Raw genomic sequence first — 21,325 nt, 5'->3', positions numbered from 1 at the left:
ATAAATATACCATATAAGATCATATTTATAAAAGATTTGTAAAACTAAGCTGATTGTGCCTTGCTTCAGGCTGACACATAGAATCATGGCTAGCTGTAAAGCAAGGCTTCTAATGCTGGGGAAACTGAGGTTTCTCTAAATCCAACTGAGAGAAGAATATTGAACCTTTTGATGGAAAAAATATTGTTTTGGAAATACTATAATCACGTCAGCTTCACTTACAGGCTTGAGTAGGCGTTCTTAGGATTGGTGGTTCACAGGCAACTTGCCTTGCACTTTTAAGTCCTGATTTCAGGTCAAAGATCCTCAGATCATTGGCAGCTCCACAAAAGCTTCCAGGCTCACACCTGTAAAGCCACGAGCCAAAGCTACCAAAAATTAAGAGTCCTGTTTCCAAGGTACAGTCTAGAGCTTTAGCTTTCAAGTCCTATGCTTCCAAGTTCACTGCAGCTGCCCCTTGGAGCTAGGGACCTAAGTGTTCTGAGGAGATCCTTTAGCAAACAGACCTGTTCATTATTTGTGACTGTGGAGGACCCACTAAATAGACTACTGTCAAACCCTTTATTTCCAGTGTCCTTAGCTGGACTAGTACACCTAGGAAAGAAGGAGATGATAATATATGTATGTATGTATGTATATCTATGTGTACACATGTATGTGTCTATGTATTTAGGCTTAATTTAGACTTAAATCTGGCATTTTTTAAAGAAATGTCCTGGTAAGTTCTATGTGATAAAAGGCTTATCTATTCCTGTTAATATTACTTCATTTTAGTATAATGAAACTCATTAAGCCTTTTATGTTTTGTATATTCACTATCTTTAAATGCAAAATTCTGTAATATGGTCATGATCTATGCCACATCTGTTGCCAAGTATTAGTAACAGAATATTGCAATCATTTGTGTCATTTTCAAGAGAAATATAAGAAAATGGGCACAATCCAGATATATACAGAAATAGAGAGAAACAAGAAAAGAGAGAGGGAGACCCAAATACTATTACTGAGTTGAACCTTTTACTTCCAAATGATGCATTGATAATCACATAGTAGTTGACAGAAGGCATGGACATCTCTGCAGTAGTCATGCCAAAGAAAAGAGGTTTGAGTCAAAGGAAGATGCATTTACATTTATTTTAAATTTATAAAAAGTTTTCCATTTATAATTACTAATTTTATACCACTACATGTAAGTGATTATAAAGGCTGGACAGCCCTGCACCACGCTGCCTTCGGAGGATACACTCGCACAATGCAGATCATTTTGGATACTAATGTGAAGTGCACTGACAGAGTGGATGAAGAAGGGGTACGTGTTCACATGGCATTATTTGTTTCTTGTCTGCTATTACTTCTGGACCAAATGTCAGTGGTATGCTATTAGTAGTTTTCCACTGTGCATTTCATGTTTAATATTTCATTTCCTCTGGCAGATTTAAAGTCTTTATATTTCACGACTGTTAAAGTTTATTGCTTAGATTAATACGTGATTGCTGAAATTGTTATCCAATTCTTATAAGTGGGAGACAAAAAAAATGCAAATAGCCTAATAGAAAAACATAAAATATTGAGTATCCCTCTTGTCTCCGTTACAATGCAAGAGTATTTAACAATGTAGTACAAACATTGGTAATTTAAATTTGAAGAGCTTATACAGATTAAAAAAAAATCCAATATCAACTATAGCTCATTAATATATTGTTTGAAATCAATGTGTTCTGCACAGCAACGTCCAACAGCTCCTATCTTGCTCTGAAGTTTGGACAAATGCAGTATCAGTTGGGTCAAGACAGAATCCATTTCCTGGATTGGAGACCTCTTGTATGAACCTGACTAACAGTTCCCCATCAGAAAACATAGGGTGGTCATTTTAAAGAACTATTCAGTTTCCAGCACGGAAGATGTTGCTAATTTCTCTGAGAACTGGTGTTGAAAACATTTAGAATTATTAGATTAGGAACAAATCTTGCCTAGAAATTAATAAGAAGCCAATGCTTAGTTCTTAATTTCCCTTAGAAAAATCTGGGTGAGTTGAGAAGGCTTTCAAAAGTCAGTTTCAGTGTGACTTGATTCCTAAACCACTCATTGCCTTACTTTTATGAAAATACCAAACAAAAAAAAGTTCTTCCTATAAAACTGTGCCTGCAGATTTTCTTGCAGATTTGTTTGTATGTATATCCACATCTGGATATAATTGGATGCTTCTCTTCCTGATTATCAAATGCAGGTGTTCTGTGTCTGTAGATACCATCATTTTTACCTATTTGTGACTTACAGTTTGTTGGTTACAAAACTAAAAGATATTAATGAATTGGCCTTTGTTACCTACAACTGAGTTTTCTCTTCAGATTTAGCACTACTCTAGCTGTAGACATAGAATAAAGAACTTGTCTATAATCTCTATTAGAATCTCTGTGACAATATTCAACTTTTTAATGTTGCTAGTAAAAGTATTCAGGACTTGCAACTGAGAATAGCATGTGGCTTTTCAGTGTGGGAAAGGACTGAAATATGTACTTTTTTTTTAATGATTCTCATGGATGCATTGCTGTGCTACTTTTCTGCGCAGAACACAGCTTTGCACCTGGCTGCAAGAGAAGGACATGCAAAAGCAGTAAGGTTACTTCTTGACTATGGTGCGAAAATTCTGTTCAACAAAGCAATAGCTTCTTTTTTCCATGAAGCAATACACAATAGGAGAAAAGATGTAGTGTCTGCTGTCATATTGCACAAAAGGTGAGGTACACAGAAAATGCTTTCTGAATTTATTTTCCATTGTGTTTTGTTTTGTTTTTTAACTGAGATTAAGTTCTGAAAACCTGTAGTTTAATAAGTAAGACTGAGTACATATTTTAAAATTCCAGAAATTATATTGTGCTCTAGTGAGAGCAAATAAAAAATGGCATAATTGTAATGGACGTCAGATGTGTGGCATGTTGTTTTCCATATTAGATTAGATTAGTATTCAGATTCTGTTAAAAAAAAAACACATAGAAGCCATTAGAAATAAGTAATCCTTCCCATGTCTCCCCTCTTCTTACATACATAATTTTGGCCTTTCACATAGTGCTTCAATACCTACAGAATTTTAATCAAAATGTGAGTACAACTGGTAACATTCAAGAGATTTAATATAAAATTGTTGTTTTAAATGTTGCAAATATTTAAAAATGTGGCAGTTCAACTGCAGCTTAGAATATTTTATATTACAATATAGTGAAGCCCCACTTCAGGAATAAAGGTATTGCACCATTGCCTAATGATCACATCTCTTGGTAAGAGTTGCAGGAACACTGCCAGTATTTTACTGCATTTATTATTACTCACCTAATCGTGTAACCCAAGATTCCAGCTTTAGTTCAAGTTTCATATTTTTTAGAAGGTCTTAGCATAGTTGAAACATTTCTGTTTAATTGATAACAGAATTAAACATGAATCATTCTTAGAGAAGCATCCAGAATGTTACTCAATTACTACCCAAACAGCTGATTTTTCCAATTGATGGTATGTAAACTTGTTACATATTGTGATTTACAAGGTAAGATCTTAAATAAAACTCAAATAATCTAAAACTAGTTAATTTAAAAGAGAAACAACTTACTCATTTTCCATAATCTCAACTCATTTTTGCAGATGGGAAGAAGCTGTTGTGACATTCTCTCACTATTCTAGTGCCAATAAGTGTCCTTTGCTGGAAATGGTTGAGTATCTTCCTGATTCATTTAAAGTAAGTTTTCTGCACATATTAAAGAAATGACTGCACAAAAAAACCTTAGTTATGTTGCATCATTTGCCATTGTTTTTCTAATGCTGTCCTCACTAATACGTATTATTATAAAATAGAAATGATACAAATTCACAAATTGATTTAATTGTATTTTAGTGATAGTTTCAGTTCGGCCAGTTTAGTTTCTTTAGTATTAGAAAAAGTTCTTAGCTTCCTGAGGTCAATGAAGTTATAAGAGTATAAAAGTAGTATAAAAAGGAGTATAAAAGTGATGAAAGTCAGAAGAGAATTAGGTTCAAAACCATTTGAGGTATTTTCACCTTCTGAGCTAACTGTTAAATGACGCTACAGAAATGCTTTTTATTAAAATAGCACGTGACTTGGAATGTATATATTCATAAACACTTCACATTTTATACTTGTAAACTAGCATGTAGCCTTGTAAACGGCATAGTTTCGTTATTTAACTCCTACATGTGAACTCTGGAGTTTTATGTCCTCAAAACATACACCATAAAATCTGACTGAATCATCACTTACGTTAGATGACTGCTGTATTTGAAGGTCATTTTCTTCAGGTACAAACATTATATTCTTTCTGATGAACGTTATCTATATCACCTTAATTTACTTTTCTGTTCATCTGCAAAGCTGGTTTTGGACAACTGCATAATTGAGTCTTCAGAGGAAAAGACAAGTCGAGACTTCTATGTAAGTGGATGAAAAAGTTTATGAAGACAGTACATTTTACGGTCTTAGGATGGAATATGTCACAATGTGCCTGGCTATATGTTAGCAGCGGTACATTATTTGGATAATGATTAAGTTAGAAAATCATCAGCGTGGCTTTTAGGTACTGATATTGGACTAAATTCTAATACCTCTTAAATATTTTCTGTAGTTACAATTACAGTTCTATAGTTGGTAAATTGAAATCAGCCAATATTTTAACTTGATTTATGAATAATTCAGTAATTATTTATCAATAACTGTATTTGAATCTGTGCTTTTAATACATATTTGGCAAAAAACTCCTCAGTATTAGGATAACTTAAAAATCACTTATCAGATACTAGCAATCTTCAACTATTAGTCTCTTCTTTTTTTTCTCAGCAAAGCCACTGATTTAATTCTCTTTATTGCCTTTGTGACACTGAAGTTAACACTTTTTTGACTTGAAGGTTTGGGAAGTACACAATATGTATACTTTAATGTATGTCAAGTTCATATGTATAAGATGAATATCACATCTTAACAGAAAACACAGGTGACTGATCTTACTTTATCCTTTGGGCTGTAAACGGCTTTGAAGTTCAGTTTCTGTAATCTTCATGCTTATGCATTTTAACAAGTATAACATTAAACCTTAGCAACCTATAGACTTTATTTCTGCTGTATTAATTCTTGCAATCAAGCTGGGTATCGGAGGTTATGGATATTTCAAAATAACAGTGATAGAAGATGTAATATTTATTTACGTATATCAAAAGCATGCCTATCGTAAGTACTGCAATTGTGATCAATAATTCAGAGTCCAATGTGTTTCTCTTTTGTAAATCCTTGTCCAAAATATTAAGCAGTAGATTGCTTTCACAATGCTAAGGAGGCATGAATGTTCTACAGGTATGTTACCTTTGAAACCATATTGAAAACCACCTTATCAATTATTGCATGGGGAATGGTTTTAAACTAAAAGAGGGTACATTTAGATTAGATATAAGGAAGAAATTTTTTACAGTGAGGGTGGTGAAACACTGGAACAAGTTGCCTAGAACAGTGGTAGATGCCCCATCCCTGGAAACATTCAAGGTCAGGTTGGACGGGGCTCTGAGCAACCTGATCTAGTTGAAGATGTCCCTGCCCACGGCAGGGGGGTTCGACTAGATGACCTTTAAAGGTCCCTTCCAAACTAAACTATTCTATGATTCTATACACTGGATTGTGTCTACATCATTAACGGAAAACTTGCAAATTTTCTGCTACTGTACATTTTCTTTAAATTGTGTTATCAAAGCCATATAACTTTTAAATACAAGATTTTCTTCAAAGTCAACATTAAAACAAATTACAGTTACGAGAATGACCTTTTTAAACTGTAATATTTTAAGAAGAAATGCATACATTTTATTTTACAATTCAAAATGGCTGTTTGTTTAATCATCTTACAGTCACAGATACGTATCTTGATGGCCTGTGTTCTCTGGCAGAGTAACTAACAATCAGTATACATCAGTGTTCTAATTACTTTGACACAATATGCCTTTTTTTTCTTTAAAGAGTAACCTTTTTTAAATTAAGCATATTATCTCAGTCTTATGTTATCAGTTTCATCACATTTAAATGCTGGTGTATGTTTATTATTCAGATTGAATATAACTTCAGATATCTTCAGTGTCCCCTGACACTCAACAAGAAACTAAAGGATGGTGAAGACATTTTCTATGAACCACTTACCACTTTAAATGTAAGTTCTTTATTTTACTCTGACATCATTCCATGCTGTATTGCTTTAGATAAAATCAAGAGGTTTGAATTTTTCATCATAATATTTCTTTTCCAAAGCCCATAACTCTGTATATTTAAAGTATATTGGGATGAACTATGGGTCAAAGTTCTTATAGTCTAAGTAATAAATAACATTTCTTTTAGGTTTAGATAAAAATTCTTAATTTAAACAACTATGAATGTTTCAAGAGAACATACTGTACATGCAGGTAATACATTAAAGAAAACCATACTCCAGTCATTCTAGTGACCATGCACTGGAATGTAAGGCATTGAAAAAACTGACAAAACTGATTTTTTCATATGCTAATTGCAAAATACTTTCTGTGCCTAAAACAAATTTTTGCTGTTCTTTCATATTGCCAGTCTGTTTTCTCATTCTTTGTCAGAAAATGTTTACAGAACAAACTTCCTGGCTTAATTTGATTACTTTTTGGGCTTCCTGTTGGCAATTAGACTCGGTATACTGTCTAATAATAAATAAATAAGTATTTTCTTGTTAAATGTAACTAGAAAAGCTTGGTCATCTCACAGGTATAGCTGGAAATAGTCTGTACAATTTTTTTAAAGCTTGAAATAGAGCAGCAGGAGAGAAGCTGGATGCCTCAGTAGGCAGAGAAGGCAAGATAGTAATAGCTTTGAGCCAGAGTACATAAACAAAAGAACTTTGCAATATCTTACAGACATTTTACTTTTCATTAGGCTAATATTCAAGTAAAGAAGGTGGGCTAGCCAGTTTTTTAAGCACTTAACTTAGCTAGATGAGATAAGTTTGATCCTTCTGCTTTCTTGTTTTGTAGGCCATGGTACGCCACAATCGCATGGAGCTACTCAGTCATCCTGTGTGTAAAGAATATTTGCTTATGAAATGGTAGGTGTATTTTAATGTACCTAAAATATAATATTGCGTGTCAGGATGAAGGCTATTGTGCCTAAGAGTTGTTTACTAAGATATGTAAGTTGTACACATTTATAGTGTTGACTGAAGCAAATGTCTTTTCGATATAACTTTTCACAAGCGTATTTAGAATATGCTGATGATTATCATATAAAATGTAGCTTAGCATTTAGTAATGATTCTTTGATATTTACTGCGAAGACAACCACTATCTTTGTTTGCACTGTATTGCAAAAATATATAATAGGATTGCCGAGTTAAAAAGAAAAGGAACAGTATTTCAGAATGGCCAATCCACATAAAGCTCGATGAACACATTCATCACAAAAGGATGTTTTAAGAAATGTTTATTGCCTCATCTTGAAAACATTGTTGGCTGTTACGTTTGAATGCATGCTCTTCTAAATTTGTAAAATGTTGTAACTTTAACATTCTTACTTTCAAGGATGGCCTATGGGTTTCGAGCACATCTGATGAATTTAGGCATATATTCTCTTGGTCTCATCCCACTGACTCTTCTGGTCACTCACATACAGCCAGGAAGACCTTTGAATGGAACAGAGATCTATGAAGCAAGACCATTAGAATATGAGGTACTAAGTTTTCTTACTAGTTACAATATGTTCATGATTTTTATAGCAATAAGGTATGATTATTTAAATAATTTCTAGAATTATTTATGATTTAGCAACTCTAAGGAATAGAATTGAAGTGTATATTTTTAAACATTCAGCAACAACTTGTGTAGATAATTTTCAGTTCTCATTTCTTCTTTTTTAATCTTTTCTGAAAATTTTACATCTGGTGCATGGTTACTTCAGTTTCTTCCCTGCAGTGAATATTTCTGTAATGTTGAAGAAAAAAGATGAATGTGTATTTAATGATGAAAAGACAGAAAACAGAGGATTCTTTGGTTTTCTATGTCCTTTTAATTTTCAACCAAAATAACTGGATATTGCACATTTAAAATTTGACATAGAAAGAGTAGTCAATAATAAAGTGCTTTTGGGTATTCAAATACATCTTTCTTTGCCCATATTATGTATTACTTTCCCTTGCAGGCCCAGTATTTCTTCACTAGGCTCATAAACTATGAGGCTAAGACAGAACAATTTTTGCCAGTCTATATATAGATACCTCATGTACAACAGTAGTGAAAAACATAACAGCAGAATTCAGTCATATATGGATGGAAAACTCTGTGAAAGATTTTTAAGTGTATTGGATGTTTCCTATAATCTCTGTTAATAAACTTAAAAGAAAAAAATAGAAAAAATTGTGTTGTGCTAAAATGTGAATGATATACCCCCATTTTGGAATTATGATATCTCAAAATGAAAAACTTGATTAGGTAGCAACGTACATGTGCATCGTGGTGACTTTTGAATGTTTGTCTCTCAGTCACAGCTGTGATAGATGTGGGGCTACTCTAGTAACTTACGAATATTGTTCTCGTTTATGATATGCATTGGATGGAAATGATGCTTTAGTTGGGTCCATAAGGAAAGCAAGCAAGGATGAACCCTGTCTCAGGATAAGCCTGTCCTCCGTAGATACTTCGAGGTTGTTAAGAGACAAAGCTCAAACTTTTTTTCAGAAGCTGGAACTGGAATAATTAGGACACCATAGTGAACCGAAGAAGTTAGACTTGCCAGGTCCACCACTACAGGAGAATGAGGCTTTAGAAAAGACAGACATTGGTGCAACTGCTTGATGTCCTTTTTGTAAGTGTTTTCTTCCTGCAGTTAAACTAAGCAGTGTTCTGTCTTTTAAGAAGGCTGTGTTGTCCCTAAGCTGAACATTGTATTAGACTTCCAGAGAAGTAACTGCAAGTTCTGCTGTTTATTGAACCTGTGAGTACAACTCATACATAGTATTACACTCCTGTGTCCACGTGAAAGGCAGGAAAGTCACAGAGCTCTGTCTCCACGACATGAAGTCATATATTCTGAGAAGAGACGCCTGTGTCATTAGCCCTGAAGTGGTAACATACTGGTGTTAATGGAGACAAGTTTTTGTTGTGTGGCGAACCTTTCAAATGATCCATTTCAAATAAGTGATTTTATCAGTATAACCAAGGATTTTGGCAAGGAAAAAAAAAAGGCAAGAAAATATTTTACAGTTCTTTTGAGAGAGAAAAGACATAAAACTGAAATAGAAACTCCAAAAGTAGAAATATGAAATAAAATAAACTCAAGGTATTTAAAAGGTTCATAAGGATATCCTGATATATGAAAAAATCTGGAGAATCACATACTCAGCTCAGCCCAGTACGTGTGGGATTCACAAAGATTCAGAAGCCAGAACTAGCAGAACGGGAAGAATTCATGCTCTACTAACTAATCTTCCTGGTGGAAGACAGGAGAATGACAGGAGCTGCGTATGGCAGACAGAGGAATGACTCAGACTGACCCAGGTCCTTGAATCATCAGAGACTGGGTGGAAGAAGCATAGTTGGAAGAGGGAGTCCTGTCCTTCAGTGAGGAATGATGCCAGCTGGTGGAGAAGCAGTGCACAGAACAGGAGCCGTGAAGGTGCTGCCTGAGAGACTAGAGCAACAGCAGGATATATGAAATGTCATGCACTGGAGGAAACAGTGTCCTAATGACCCAATAATGGGAATGGAGTGGGGAATGCCAGCTCTGAGGGAGCACAGTGTTACAGAACATGGCGCTATACTCTTAACCCAGTTTAAAGAGGGACATCACAATGGGGCAGATGCTGATGTGTATTGCAGCACCACTGAAAAGTGAGTGCCATGAATTTGTGGTCTGCCTATGAGTTAATGAAGGCCTCAGGTGGGGAATTAGCTCTACAAGTTGAAAGATGAAATTCACTAGTGTTATCTATGCCAATAGAAGGCTTTTCACAACAAAGTTGTCTTTGCCTATATTGCTTGTAAAGGGAGACATCAAAGGGAGCAGCTACATAAGGATGCCAGGACTTCCAATTTGTCCAAAGACTTCTATTGCCATTCCGGATACTGCAATATGATAGTGAAGTCATGGACAACAGAATTTGTCTTTATCTTCATCCAGTGGCAAAACATACTGAAAACGTGGCATAAATACTGCCATTTCAGTTCCCAAACTCAAATAGTAGCAATAAGGAAGCTGCACAGCAACTGTTTATCATCAGAATGCTCAAACTTTCATACTTGGTTTGAATTACTTAAACACAATATACATGACATGGATTTCACAATAAATATTAGTAAACCATAATTTAGATAGTAATAAGTTTATTTGAAGCATGCTAACAGTTTCTTAACTTGGCAATATAACGTATATGTAGTAGGTAGAGGTGAAATAAATGTTCATTTAATAATTTCTAATTTGTTTTGTGCTCTGATTTTTGTTTCAGAACTCATACTTCACAAGGGTGTGTATGTGTTTAGTTTTAATTATGAGTTTACTGGGAATCTGCAAAGAAATATTTCAGCTCATTCAGCAGGTAAGTACATAGAGAAATAACATTAATCAGACAGTATGCTTGCAATAGCAGTTTGTGTGATATTGAAATAAATCTGATTTTTCCCTAATTAAAAGGGAAATGCCAATTTATATAAGATTAAAAGTGAGTGGAGGATTTAATTAGTGTATTGAATTCAGTCCTTCAATGATGCGTGACTTGTAAGTATGTATTTGTCTCTCTTAAATCCTAGAAATTGAAATATTTGTTGGATTACTCCAATCTACTGGACTGGACAATTTATACTACAAGCATAATTTTTGTGTCTTCTTTATTTATTAATACACCAGCTCATTTGCAGTGGGAATGTGGAGCAATTGCTGTATACTTGTCTTGGATGAACTTCTTGCTTTACCTTCAACGGTAAAAGTTATTTACATGCTTTACAATAAAATACTTTTAATATTTTCAAATATTTTATATATGCTAAACCATGACTGATCAAGTGTGATAGCCCTATTTTTTTTTTTTTTTTTTTTTTTCAAGCTACACAAGTTTCCAGATTAGGACCATAGGAATTTTTTAACCTAATGAACTGTAAAGTAGTTTTCAGTGGTTTTCACGTAGAGAATCACAGCATGTGTTATGGCAACTAAAGAAAGAACAAAATTTATTTTAATGTTAAGTATGCAAAGGCACCGCATATGTCTTTTTAAAAACATGTTTCATTATGCTGTATAGACTTTCACTTAAAAAAAGAAAAAAAAGGATATGAATTACAAGAGGCAAAAGGAAGTCTGTTTTTATAAGTAATACTTGGGAGAAGATAAATTATTTTATCATCTTACAGATTAAATGGCACACCCCACTTTTCTACACCATAGTGACCTGTAAAAGAATTATAATGGATGAAATTATTTCTTTAGTTGACATTAGGTCTATTATTGCCATTAATGATCTTAATGCAGTCACTGGTACAATAGCGTCCAAGAGTTATGGACTGCAGGAGAGCTGGGTGGAGGGAAAAATAGTGTGCGTGTAGTGCTTAAGACTAATAAATTAAACATGTTTGTGCCTGACCAGGACTGCTTTGCACAAAGATGAGGTGCGGCTGATCAGCAAAAAAGTGGTGATTTGGAGCTATTCAGGAAATGATGACAGTATGTGATAACACTGCTTATATGCTCTTCTGATTCTTACTGTATATATGCACTAATCACCCCCATGAGGTCTGGCAGACAGAAAAACACGGCATTTGCTGATTAATTTCAGGATCATTTTACTGTAGTTGGGATGTTTTAAGGACAAGGTTTGTAAACAGAGTTAATGTCATGAAGAGAGAGTATCTTTATGGTAGGGCCTCTGCGGGCAAACCTTGTGCTACATGTGTCTGACCTTAGATGACTAATGAACGGGTGTGTCCTGTCTGCTGTGTTCTGTGGGCAAAATGGGAGTTGAACCTAAACAGTAAAAAGTAAATTCATGATTGCCCAACCTTCCTTCTCGTGCTAGATGAAATGCTTCCCTGGCCTGAATATTTTTCATTTGTATAGCAGTAGACCTCTACACATCATTTTTTTAACTCATTCAGGCCGTCTCTTCGCAAAGCAACCTGTAGCTCCATTGACTTCAATGGAGTTTTGCCTAATAAATGCCTAATAAAAAGAAGATCAGGTTTGCTTTACTTCCAGCTTGACCTTTTCAGCCTTGCACATAATATTTCAGGGGGGAAATCCTGTGGAGGGATTTTCCCAGTTGCTACTATTGTCGCATAGAACAGTCATCTGGTCCTGGAATCTGGCAGGGGACATAAGTTCCCAGGTTCAGGTTTGGGAGGAAAAGTAGCTTAATCTGCTTTATGACAACTCATGTTCTGAGATCTAGTTTTTGTTTAAGCCAAGAGCAGGAGAGGTTTGCCAGATGACAGACTGTTGTTGGAAACACAGGTGTCTGAAAATTGTGCTACTCCCCTTCTCTTCCTGAGCAGTGCGTTTCTTTTTGTTTGCTTGTTTTCCATACTTCGTAGTGTCATAAAAAGCAAAATCTTTTTAAATCAGGCATGTGGCTGCTAGATGCATCATGGTATCAGTTGTCCTTTGTTCTGGTTGCTAATTTGCTTCAAAAAGCAGCAAAAAATGAGAATTTCCTAATGTTATTACTCCGAGTGTAACAGTTGTACAATATTGTACTGTATGTGGCTATGGAGAGAGTAAAAATTGTCCATGAAAAATCATATCTTGAAGAAGTATGGCTCTAGCGCATTAAAATGTAAGATTATGTAGTTTAGGCTTGCTGTAAATAAGACCACTTGCATTCTTTTGGATGTGAAGGTACAACATGTCCATACCATCTCAGAGAGGCAAAATGTCTCTTTTCACACATGAAAATCAGGATCACTTGTTGCCTGACGTAAATAACTGTAACGGACTCTAACTTCAGTATTTAATTTTGCATATCTTTTCTGTTTACTTATCGCCTAGATTTGAAAACTATGGCATCTATGTTGTGATGTTCTGGGAAATTTTGAGGACTTTGATTCGGATTGCTGTCGTTTTCTTTTTCCTGATATTGGCCTTTGGACTGAGTTTCTTTGTCCTGTTGGGTTCACAGGTTAGTTGAATGGCATAGTTAATTTTTCTCATTATAAATACTAAAGAATCTCAAGAGGTTATTTCATCGGTTCCGGTTTTTTCTTGATTTTGGTATTTATTCCTTTTGCAGCAAACTTATAGCACACCTCTGCTTTCTGTAATGAAGACATTTGCAATGATGCTGGGAGACATTAATTACCATGATGCATTCCTTGATCCACTACTAAGCAGTGAATTGCCATATCCATTCCTGAGTTACACAGTTCTCATTATATTTACCTTGCTTATTCCAATCCTTCTTATGAACTTGCTAGTAAGTAAACTACTTAGTAAAATACAAAAGGGGTTAAGCACAGGTTTATACATGGTTTTAGCATATAGAATTACTTTAGTGCTGATTTGTGTCTTTCAGTCATTATTTAACAAGTTGATATTTTCAATAACGTATTAAAAAGTTGCCTTTCCCTGAACTCATTTTCCCTCCAGTTTACTGTTCTGAGTATTTTCCCACAGTTAACTCTTGCAGGGTTATCTTGTATATCTTTAGGTAGTAACTGTGATGGAATTTGAATTGGAGCTGCAATGTATTATTATCAAGTGTTGATAAAGAAAATTGGGGAACAATTATTTTAAGAAGTACTTTGATAAATGCATGCCTCCTAGACTAGACATAGTCTTAATGGTTCAACCCCATGCTGTATCATAAGCTAGCGCTAACGATATTTTTTTTTAAAAAAGCTAAAACCCTAGATCTTCATTGCACACAAAACAGCAGTCAACAGTAGTGTTAAAACTAACTAATGAGCCTAACCTGAACAAAAAGAATCGGAAAACCTGGTAATGGTGAGAAAGGGGGAAAATATGTAACACATCTTCAGCCATGTTCCATTGAACATCAATTTTTTGGGGGAAATCAGGTTTTTATATGAGCTGAGCAATAAAAATCAAACAATTCAGGTTTTTTAAGTTATTTAGTGCTGCCGTTATCCTGTTCAATCAAGAAGTCAACAAATTTTTTAACGTAACAGCGGTAATGAAGAATCAAAAAGAAGGGATGTTATTCTTGACAAATCTTTGAAATAGCTCTTTAGTGCCTTACTGGTAGACAGATAGTTGGCATTAAAAAAGCTTACTACATTTCTTGATATGGATTTTCCAAATATGCACAAAAGGTGTATGTTTCCAAATTCAAGTGGAACAAAATAAATTCAACTTCAGAGTAATTTTGGATTTAAATGTGAATAAGAAATACAATTGAAATCACAGACTATGAAAGAATAGATAATGAAGTCTTTCCTGGTTTTTTTTAGATTGGCTTGGCTGTTGGGGACATAGCTGAAGTACAAAAATATGCTGCACTCAAAAGGATCGCAATGCAGGTAAGTAGCATACCGTAGAAGCACCAACTATAGGAAGTAGGTATCATTGTAAGAACACCATTCAGATAATTAGCTGATTGATCATCAACATCCCTAACTAACATCTTAGCATCTCTGTAAAGCAACTTGGTGAACATGGGCATCCTATTCTGAATCTCATTTTCAGTCGTGTGAGTCATTGTCAAGGAAATGTATAAGCAAATGCATTTTTAAGGAACTTTTGAACAGTCAGTTCGGTGAATTCGGAGTTATTCCAACAAGAGAATCTCAAAATGAGTAAATGCAATGTTTGAAATGGGAGAGTTGCCTTTTAAGGAGAGAATTGATGCAGTGGAAAGTGGTATGTAATACCACGTATAATGTGGAAATTAATGTCACATTTCTAAATGTTTTTAGTTACCTTAAGATGTATAAAGACACCTAACAGAATTTCTGTTGAATTCAGAAGAGTTTAGTAACTTATATGCTTTTGAAAACTATATGCATCTTAGATATTTTCAAAGTAGCTTTTGCAAACATAGTCCTTACGGCTTACATACTGGGACTAGGGCAATAGTACAACTTCATAAAATTTTCATTTTAAGAAATGATAAATTTGGCATACAGTTTTCAAAAGCTTTTTTTCCTTGTGAACTGTATGTTAAGCTTGACTTTCACAAGTGGAAATACACACAGTATACACCTGTCAAATAAAGCATAAAGATAACTTCTCACTAACATGTTCTTAGAAACTGTCTGTCCACATGCTTCCTTGACGTTCTGCTCAAAGTCTGTATTGTGAGAGGAACTGACCATTCATAAAATTGATGCAGGGAGTGGCTTTGCCTATGTTCCCTGCTGGCTCTGCTTTTTCTAAAAGGTTTCAGAGCCTACCTAGTGGCTAAGCATAGAGAAGAGAGGTGTGCACAGACAGAATGCCCAAGAACAAGAACAGCTCAGAAATAACTTCTGGTAGTCACGTAACTTTAAATTGTGTACTGTACTTGCTTGCTTCAAGCCTATTTGAAGAATTTGTTTTTAGAGTAACATTTCCTCCCAAAAGATATTTCTTTTGCTAGAGATACAAATGACTAAAGCAGAGGTATAAGGGCAGTTCTTGTAGCAGTTAATGCTTTTCACCTATTTAGGTATTTCTTTGCCAACATAATGCTCAGGAAGGACGGTGTCTTGCAACTTCAGACAGTACTATGAAATCTTTATTAAGCATGTCACCTTCTGTATGTTTGACAGGATTATGGATGTCTGCAGTAGGCTTATACTGTACATCTTGTTCTTTTAGATATGTATGCTCAGTATTTCTGTAGCAATTTGAGGATGACTGGAAAGGTAGCATCACCTGAAAAGGCACTGATATATAATATACTTGTTTCTACCCAAGGGAAAACTCTTTTTCTCACAGGCATTCCACTGGCATCTTAGTCTATACTGACTCTGTCATAATCTAGTAAAAGGATATAGCACAATTAAAGAGAGAAGGATCACTCTCTTTCCCATTATTATTTGGTCTTAAAACCCATGGCTATGATAGGTATTCTGTCTTTTGAACATTTCTGCCATGTGATTCTGTACTGCAACCTGCAATGTACTAAGGAGCTATTCAAGCCATCACACAAAAGCTAACTCAGTTTTGGAGTCATTTTAGTTATAAGAGTGCGCATCTATGTAGAATAATTGATTCTGCTAAGATACTTAATACTGCTATGACTAGATGGTTTTAGTGTTTGGGCTGGACTGTTCAAATATTGTACTATTGTTTACAGCGTAGATATCCGCTGAGACCTGACATCTAGTAGTAGTGGTTTGAATAGAATGACATGATGGTTATTTTCACATGATAATGTGTCTTTATCTTAAAAGAATATATCTTATTCTAAATGCAAAACTACGTTTAGGTTAATCTTCACACCAACTTAGAGAAGAAGCTACCATTTTGGTTCTTAAGTCGGGTGGACCAGGAATCAATCACTGTATATCCCAACAGGCCAAGATATTGTGGATTTATGGTAAGATGGTGAATCTTAGACTAAGGAATTCTTAAAATGTGACATGATCAACTTACTTTGTACACAGATTGCTAGGAATATTGTATTAATAAGACTCAATCATTAACTGACATCAGTGGAATCATGATTAGGCCTTGACTATCTTCAGTGAAAATAATAAATCAGTTTGAGTGCAGCCTAATTTATTCCGATATAGCTAGTGTTTGAAATCTCAGTGATCTGTGAGTTTACTAAGCGAGACAAGCTACAAAAGTTATTCATACAGAAAATAGAATTGCTCCCTTTTGGCATTTCTTCTTTTATTTGTTTATTTTTCATTTCAGCTGTTGTTGGTAGACTGAATTTTCTGATTAAACAAATTTTGCAAAACAAATGTTTAATATACGAAAAATAACTTCATAACAGAAAGTCTTTTCAACTTTAACACTATGTGGAGACTGTTACCATTCACTTGTTTGGGATTTTCAATCTATTGTCAGACTATAATACCTGATTTCATTTTGGTTCCATGTTTTGTTTAGAGCGTGTTCCAGTATTGCTTTGGGTGTGAGGACTCTACCACAGATGCACAGAGCACCGATACAACATTAGAACTGGAAGTTCTGAAGCAGAAATACAGGTATTCATTGTGTTATTCTACTGCTGTAAAAATAAGTAGAACCAATATTGCATATATACTCCTATTTAAAAAAGTGTTCTAAAGCTCCATACGATATCTAAAAAGTAAAATTCAATGTATCTAGTGTCCTTAAGTAAGCTGCCTCACTATGGTAACTTAGCATTTTATATTCTGTAATGTATTTACCTTCAAAATACTTGTGTGGTAGAGAAATATTTTTATGCCATGGCAGAGAAAGAGGACAGGCTTGTTTGCTCATTAAAGTAAACTGAAGTAATGGGGAAAATGCATTTTCATTGCAGAATTAGAGGTTTGTGTATGGAGGTTTTCAAGGGTTATTTTAAACTCACAATTGATGTAATTCCAATTGGTTTGCAAATACACACAATCTGTAACTGACTTTCCACTGATCCGATGGTAAATTTGCTTCAGATTGTTTCCCCAAAAACAGATTGGTGCCCTGGTTCTCCTTTGAACAAATCATCTGTTTCCCAAAGCCTTGGAAGGAATTCTCTGTACTTACTTTTCTTATTCATCTTACCAATATATCCGTAAGAATGGTTTCAGAAAAGCCTTCTGTGAATGTACAGCTGGGAAAATCTATTCTTTCTCACTCTGTCTCACTCTCCCCTGCTCTTTTTTTCTCTGTTTTTTTCCTTTCCCCCCTTTTTTTTTTTGATCTACTAAATTTTTGTCTCCCTGCACAGATTCTGATTAAGTATTTTTTGGCATGAAGGACTCAGCAAGAGTTGAAGGGGTGAGAATACACCCTACAGATGTAGGCAAACCATGGAATTTAACAAGTCTTTCTTCAAATCCATACTACATCAATATATTAGGAACCAGCATAGAACATACTCTTTTTTTTCTCCCTACAGAGAAGGAAGAAACTATCATTTTATAAAATTATAAAATTATTTGCAATAGAATAACTTGTGACCATGTCAGTATGGAAAGTTATATTTACTGCTCTGAAAATACTGGCTGAAAACTTTGTTTTACTATGTTGCCAGTATGTTTTTATTGTCAGAGTTCAAAACAGAGTTCAGTTCCTACTGAAGCTAGTGGCAATCAGTGCTGAGTGCATATATGTGTTTTTGATTTGGGGTGGGGTTTTTTTTGCTTTGTATTAATGTTAGCCAATTGCTGCGCTGTTTTAATTCTTGGGGAAAAAAAGGCAACTACATCTAAAGAAGCCCCAAACCGTTCTTCACAGAGAACCTTTTCAATCACAATATATATTTAATGCTGTCATTTTCTGAGTCTAGACATTCTGAAAAGTGTATTTTCAAAAAGCCTGTTTGGTAGTTTTATGAAGACAGTTTCTAGACACGTTTCCCATTTCTTTCATTGTTTCTTAAAAGATAACAGATACTGTGTTCTGTATGTGTGATGCTAATGGATGTTAACTCTTTATTTGTATCAATTGCACTTTGGATAGCACTTTAAAAGAGACCAGTAACTCTCATATGCTGTTAAAGTAGCTGTAAAGTTCACTAAATATTTGTGGATGCTTAATTGCCATTGCAAATCTGGCCCTTTTTTCTTACCAGACTACTTCAGTCAATAGGAAAAACTTTTGATAGAACTGTTCAGAATTTTATTTTGAGAGTGCTATTGCTCTTACCTTAAGTATATAGTAAGTTACTTTTCTCAAGAACCAGGAATTTGTTCTTTAATCCTATTTCCTGAAACCTGGAGAAGTACCACAGCTTGAAAAATTAAGTGTACTCCAGATAATATTCTTTGTTAGCAGAAGGGTGAAGTTGAGAACCGCCAGGTCTTTCACATCTGTAATTTTAATGACTAAAATGTCCTTTGAAACCAAATGACAAAGCCTGCTGTATGCATATTTTTTTCTTTTTTGTTTTTTTTTAGGCTCAAAGATATATCAACACTGTTGGAAAAGCAACATGACCTCATTAAATTGATTATCCAAAAAATGGACATAGTGTCAGAAGCTGAGGATGAAGACAGCAATGATTTATTTCAGCACAAGTTTAGGAAAAGGCAGTTAGAGCACAAGAATAGTAAATGGGATACAGTGTTAAAAGCTGTTAAAACAAATGTGCCTAACCCAAGCACACAAAAGAACAATAGCTTCTTCTAGACATGGCTATGATATCATGTTGTATTATCATTTTGTTTTAATTTAGGGTCACTTCTCTTATTGTCTGTGCATAATGTTAATGTGATACATCATGTATTCAAGTATAAAAAAAGGCCAGATCAAAAAAAAAGGATGCAGGTGCTCAAAACAGTATTGAAGGAGACTGAAGATGTCTACATCCACAACTGTGATCCTGAAAGTGGCTGGCTAATCAGGAAAGTGCCTAACTCACCAGATGCTGACCTTGCTGTCCTGACAGTTCCCAAGGCTTCTGTCTAGATCTGTTCCTGGATTTGGCCCTAATACTCTTAGGTCTTAATTACATTATTTTCTGTTACGAATATTTTCAGAATTTCTGAATTTTTAGAAATTCAAACTCTAATTATTTAGTATTCATATGTTTTGAGAGAGCAAATGGGCTTTATGTAGCTTAAGGAAAAAGTAGGAAACTAACCTGACAGATTACATTGGAAGCTTTGCTGAGTCAGGACTGCAGGATCAGGCCTGAAAGGTAAGAAGTAAAAAGATCACGAAAATGTAATGTAAGGAAGGACTGTTTTCTATTGTAGATAAATATATGCAGTTCTCAGAGGGATCATATGTACTAGCATGCATATAGCAATGATAGAATGACATGTTAAATATTAGTCATTTACAACTTGCCGTCCTTATACTGCATATGTGATTTTGGCCTTCCTGATAACCTAAAAACTGACCTTGCTACTTTAATCTGCACTTTGGTTTTATTATTTATTTACTGGATATTCAGTGCATTATGTAATATACAGTAATATATCAAATGTGGAAATAAACATGAATTAAACTGTGCTTAAGTACCCAAGTATATTCGTTTCAAAAACAGTGCTAATAAACTAATTATGACTATATGTGGTTGTAACGCTCTGTGGTCTGCTTTTGAATTCAGACATTTTCTTTAAGAACTTAATATATGTTAATTCTTCATGTAAAGAACAGATTCCTGTTTATTTAAAACATAGCCATCAGAAAGTAATTCACACTGTACAGAACTTGTCCAATTTCAGAAAACACAGGAGGATGCACTGTAAATTAGTGAGATTTGTGCCTTAAAATTGCCACGGATGACACGCTGTTCAGTAGGGAAAATGCTTTCTCACCCAACTGCTTTATCCCAGCTTTGAGATTTTAAATCCTTGCCTGGTAAAATAGAGAAAGGAGGAGGTTATCACTGGTTTTGGCTGTTCTGCTACACTTACTAAGGTGAATAGTTGCTTAATATCAAATGCTAGATGGCATCTGTAGAGATTCACGAAGCATTTGGAGTTTGTTTCTCTTCACTAGCAAGATTCATCGATACCTTTGAATCCTGTGGCATAAATCCAGCCAGTTGTAACTGAAGATGTTTGCTGTTAAAACTGAAGTTCTGTTCTGGGTTTGCCTCCCAGAATCTGTGTAGGCATTTTGCATTTAAGTGTGACTGTAATAGTTTAGTTAAGTAATAGTTTGAAGCAGAAAATAAGCACTTGGCTACTCCATTCAAACAGCAAATTGGGGGCATTGCTGTGTGACTATGTCCACAAATGTACTCCTGGGTGCCCCAGAGGCCCCATCCTTAAGTCTGTGGGTCACGTTCTAACTGTGCCGTTGAGATCTGGTGTGTACCATCATTCTCACATACCCAGCTGGAAAGAAATGCGGTGCGTAGATGGTGGAGCATAACAGCGTCTCCAGTTTTCTTTTGACAAGTAGAAGGCGAGGAACATGTGCTGCAAAGCACGCTGCACCCGCCTTGCAGGCTGCAGGAGGAGCAGCTGTGGCTTCTGCTTTAGGACAAGTCTGGTGTGACACAGTGAAATGGAGGGAGAACCAGTAAACAGAATCAGAATCAAGAAAGTAAAATTGAAGGTAACTGTAGTAATTGAAGTTGCATTGTGGCCTCTGAACTCAAATCTATTTCTATGAATAAGCTGTTTGGATTTTCTGAGCTACTGTGCAGCTCCCCCTGTCAGTGGAAACAGGAATTTCCAGGTTCTCAGGGTAAGGCCAAACTTGAAAAATGTAAATTTTTAATTCTTAAAGCCAGAAAAGTAATTTTAAGTTCCT

General features: G+C 35.0%; 1 protein-coding gene across 1 annotated transcript; it reads left to right on the top strand.

The window, feature by feature from the left end:
* Positions 1–1,152: 1,152 nt before the first annotated feature.
* TRPA1 (transient receptor potential cation channel, subfamily A, member 1) lies at positions 1,153–19,437 on the top strand (the record flags this gene model as incomplete). The annotated part of the gene is made up of 15 exons (XM_009573770.1): positions 1,153–1,309; positions 2,570–2,736; positions 3,634–3,727; positions 4,379–4,438; positions 6,093–6,191; positions 7,033–7,103; positions 7,576–7,723; positions 10,494–10,583; positions 10,795–10,964; positions 13,022–13,151; positions 13,263–13,445; positions 14,443–14,511; positions 16,404–16,514; positions 17,036–17,133; positions 19,012–19,437. Coding segments are annotated over 15 exons (1,879 nt in total), but the record flags the coding sequence as incomplete, so codon positions are not given.
* Positions 19,438–21,325: the final 1,888 nt, after the last annotated feature.

The sequence above is a fragment of the Fulmarus glacialis genome, unplaced genomic scaffold (assembly GCF_000690835.1).
Source record: "Fulmarus glacialis isolate BGI_N327 unplaced genomic scaffold, ASM69083v1 scaffold8633, whole genome shotgun sequence".
Taxonomy (NCBI): domain Eukaryota; kingdom Metazoa; phylum Chordata; class Aves; order Procellariiformes; family Procellariidae; genus Fulmarus; species Fulmarus glacialis.
The sequence above is the reverse complement of the archived record's forward strand: the minus strand, read 5'-3'. Positions and strand labels throughout refer to the sequence as shown.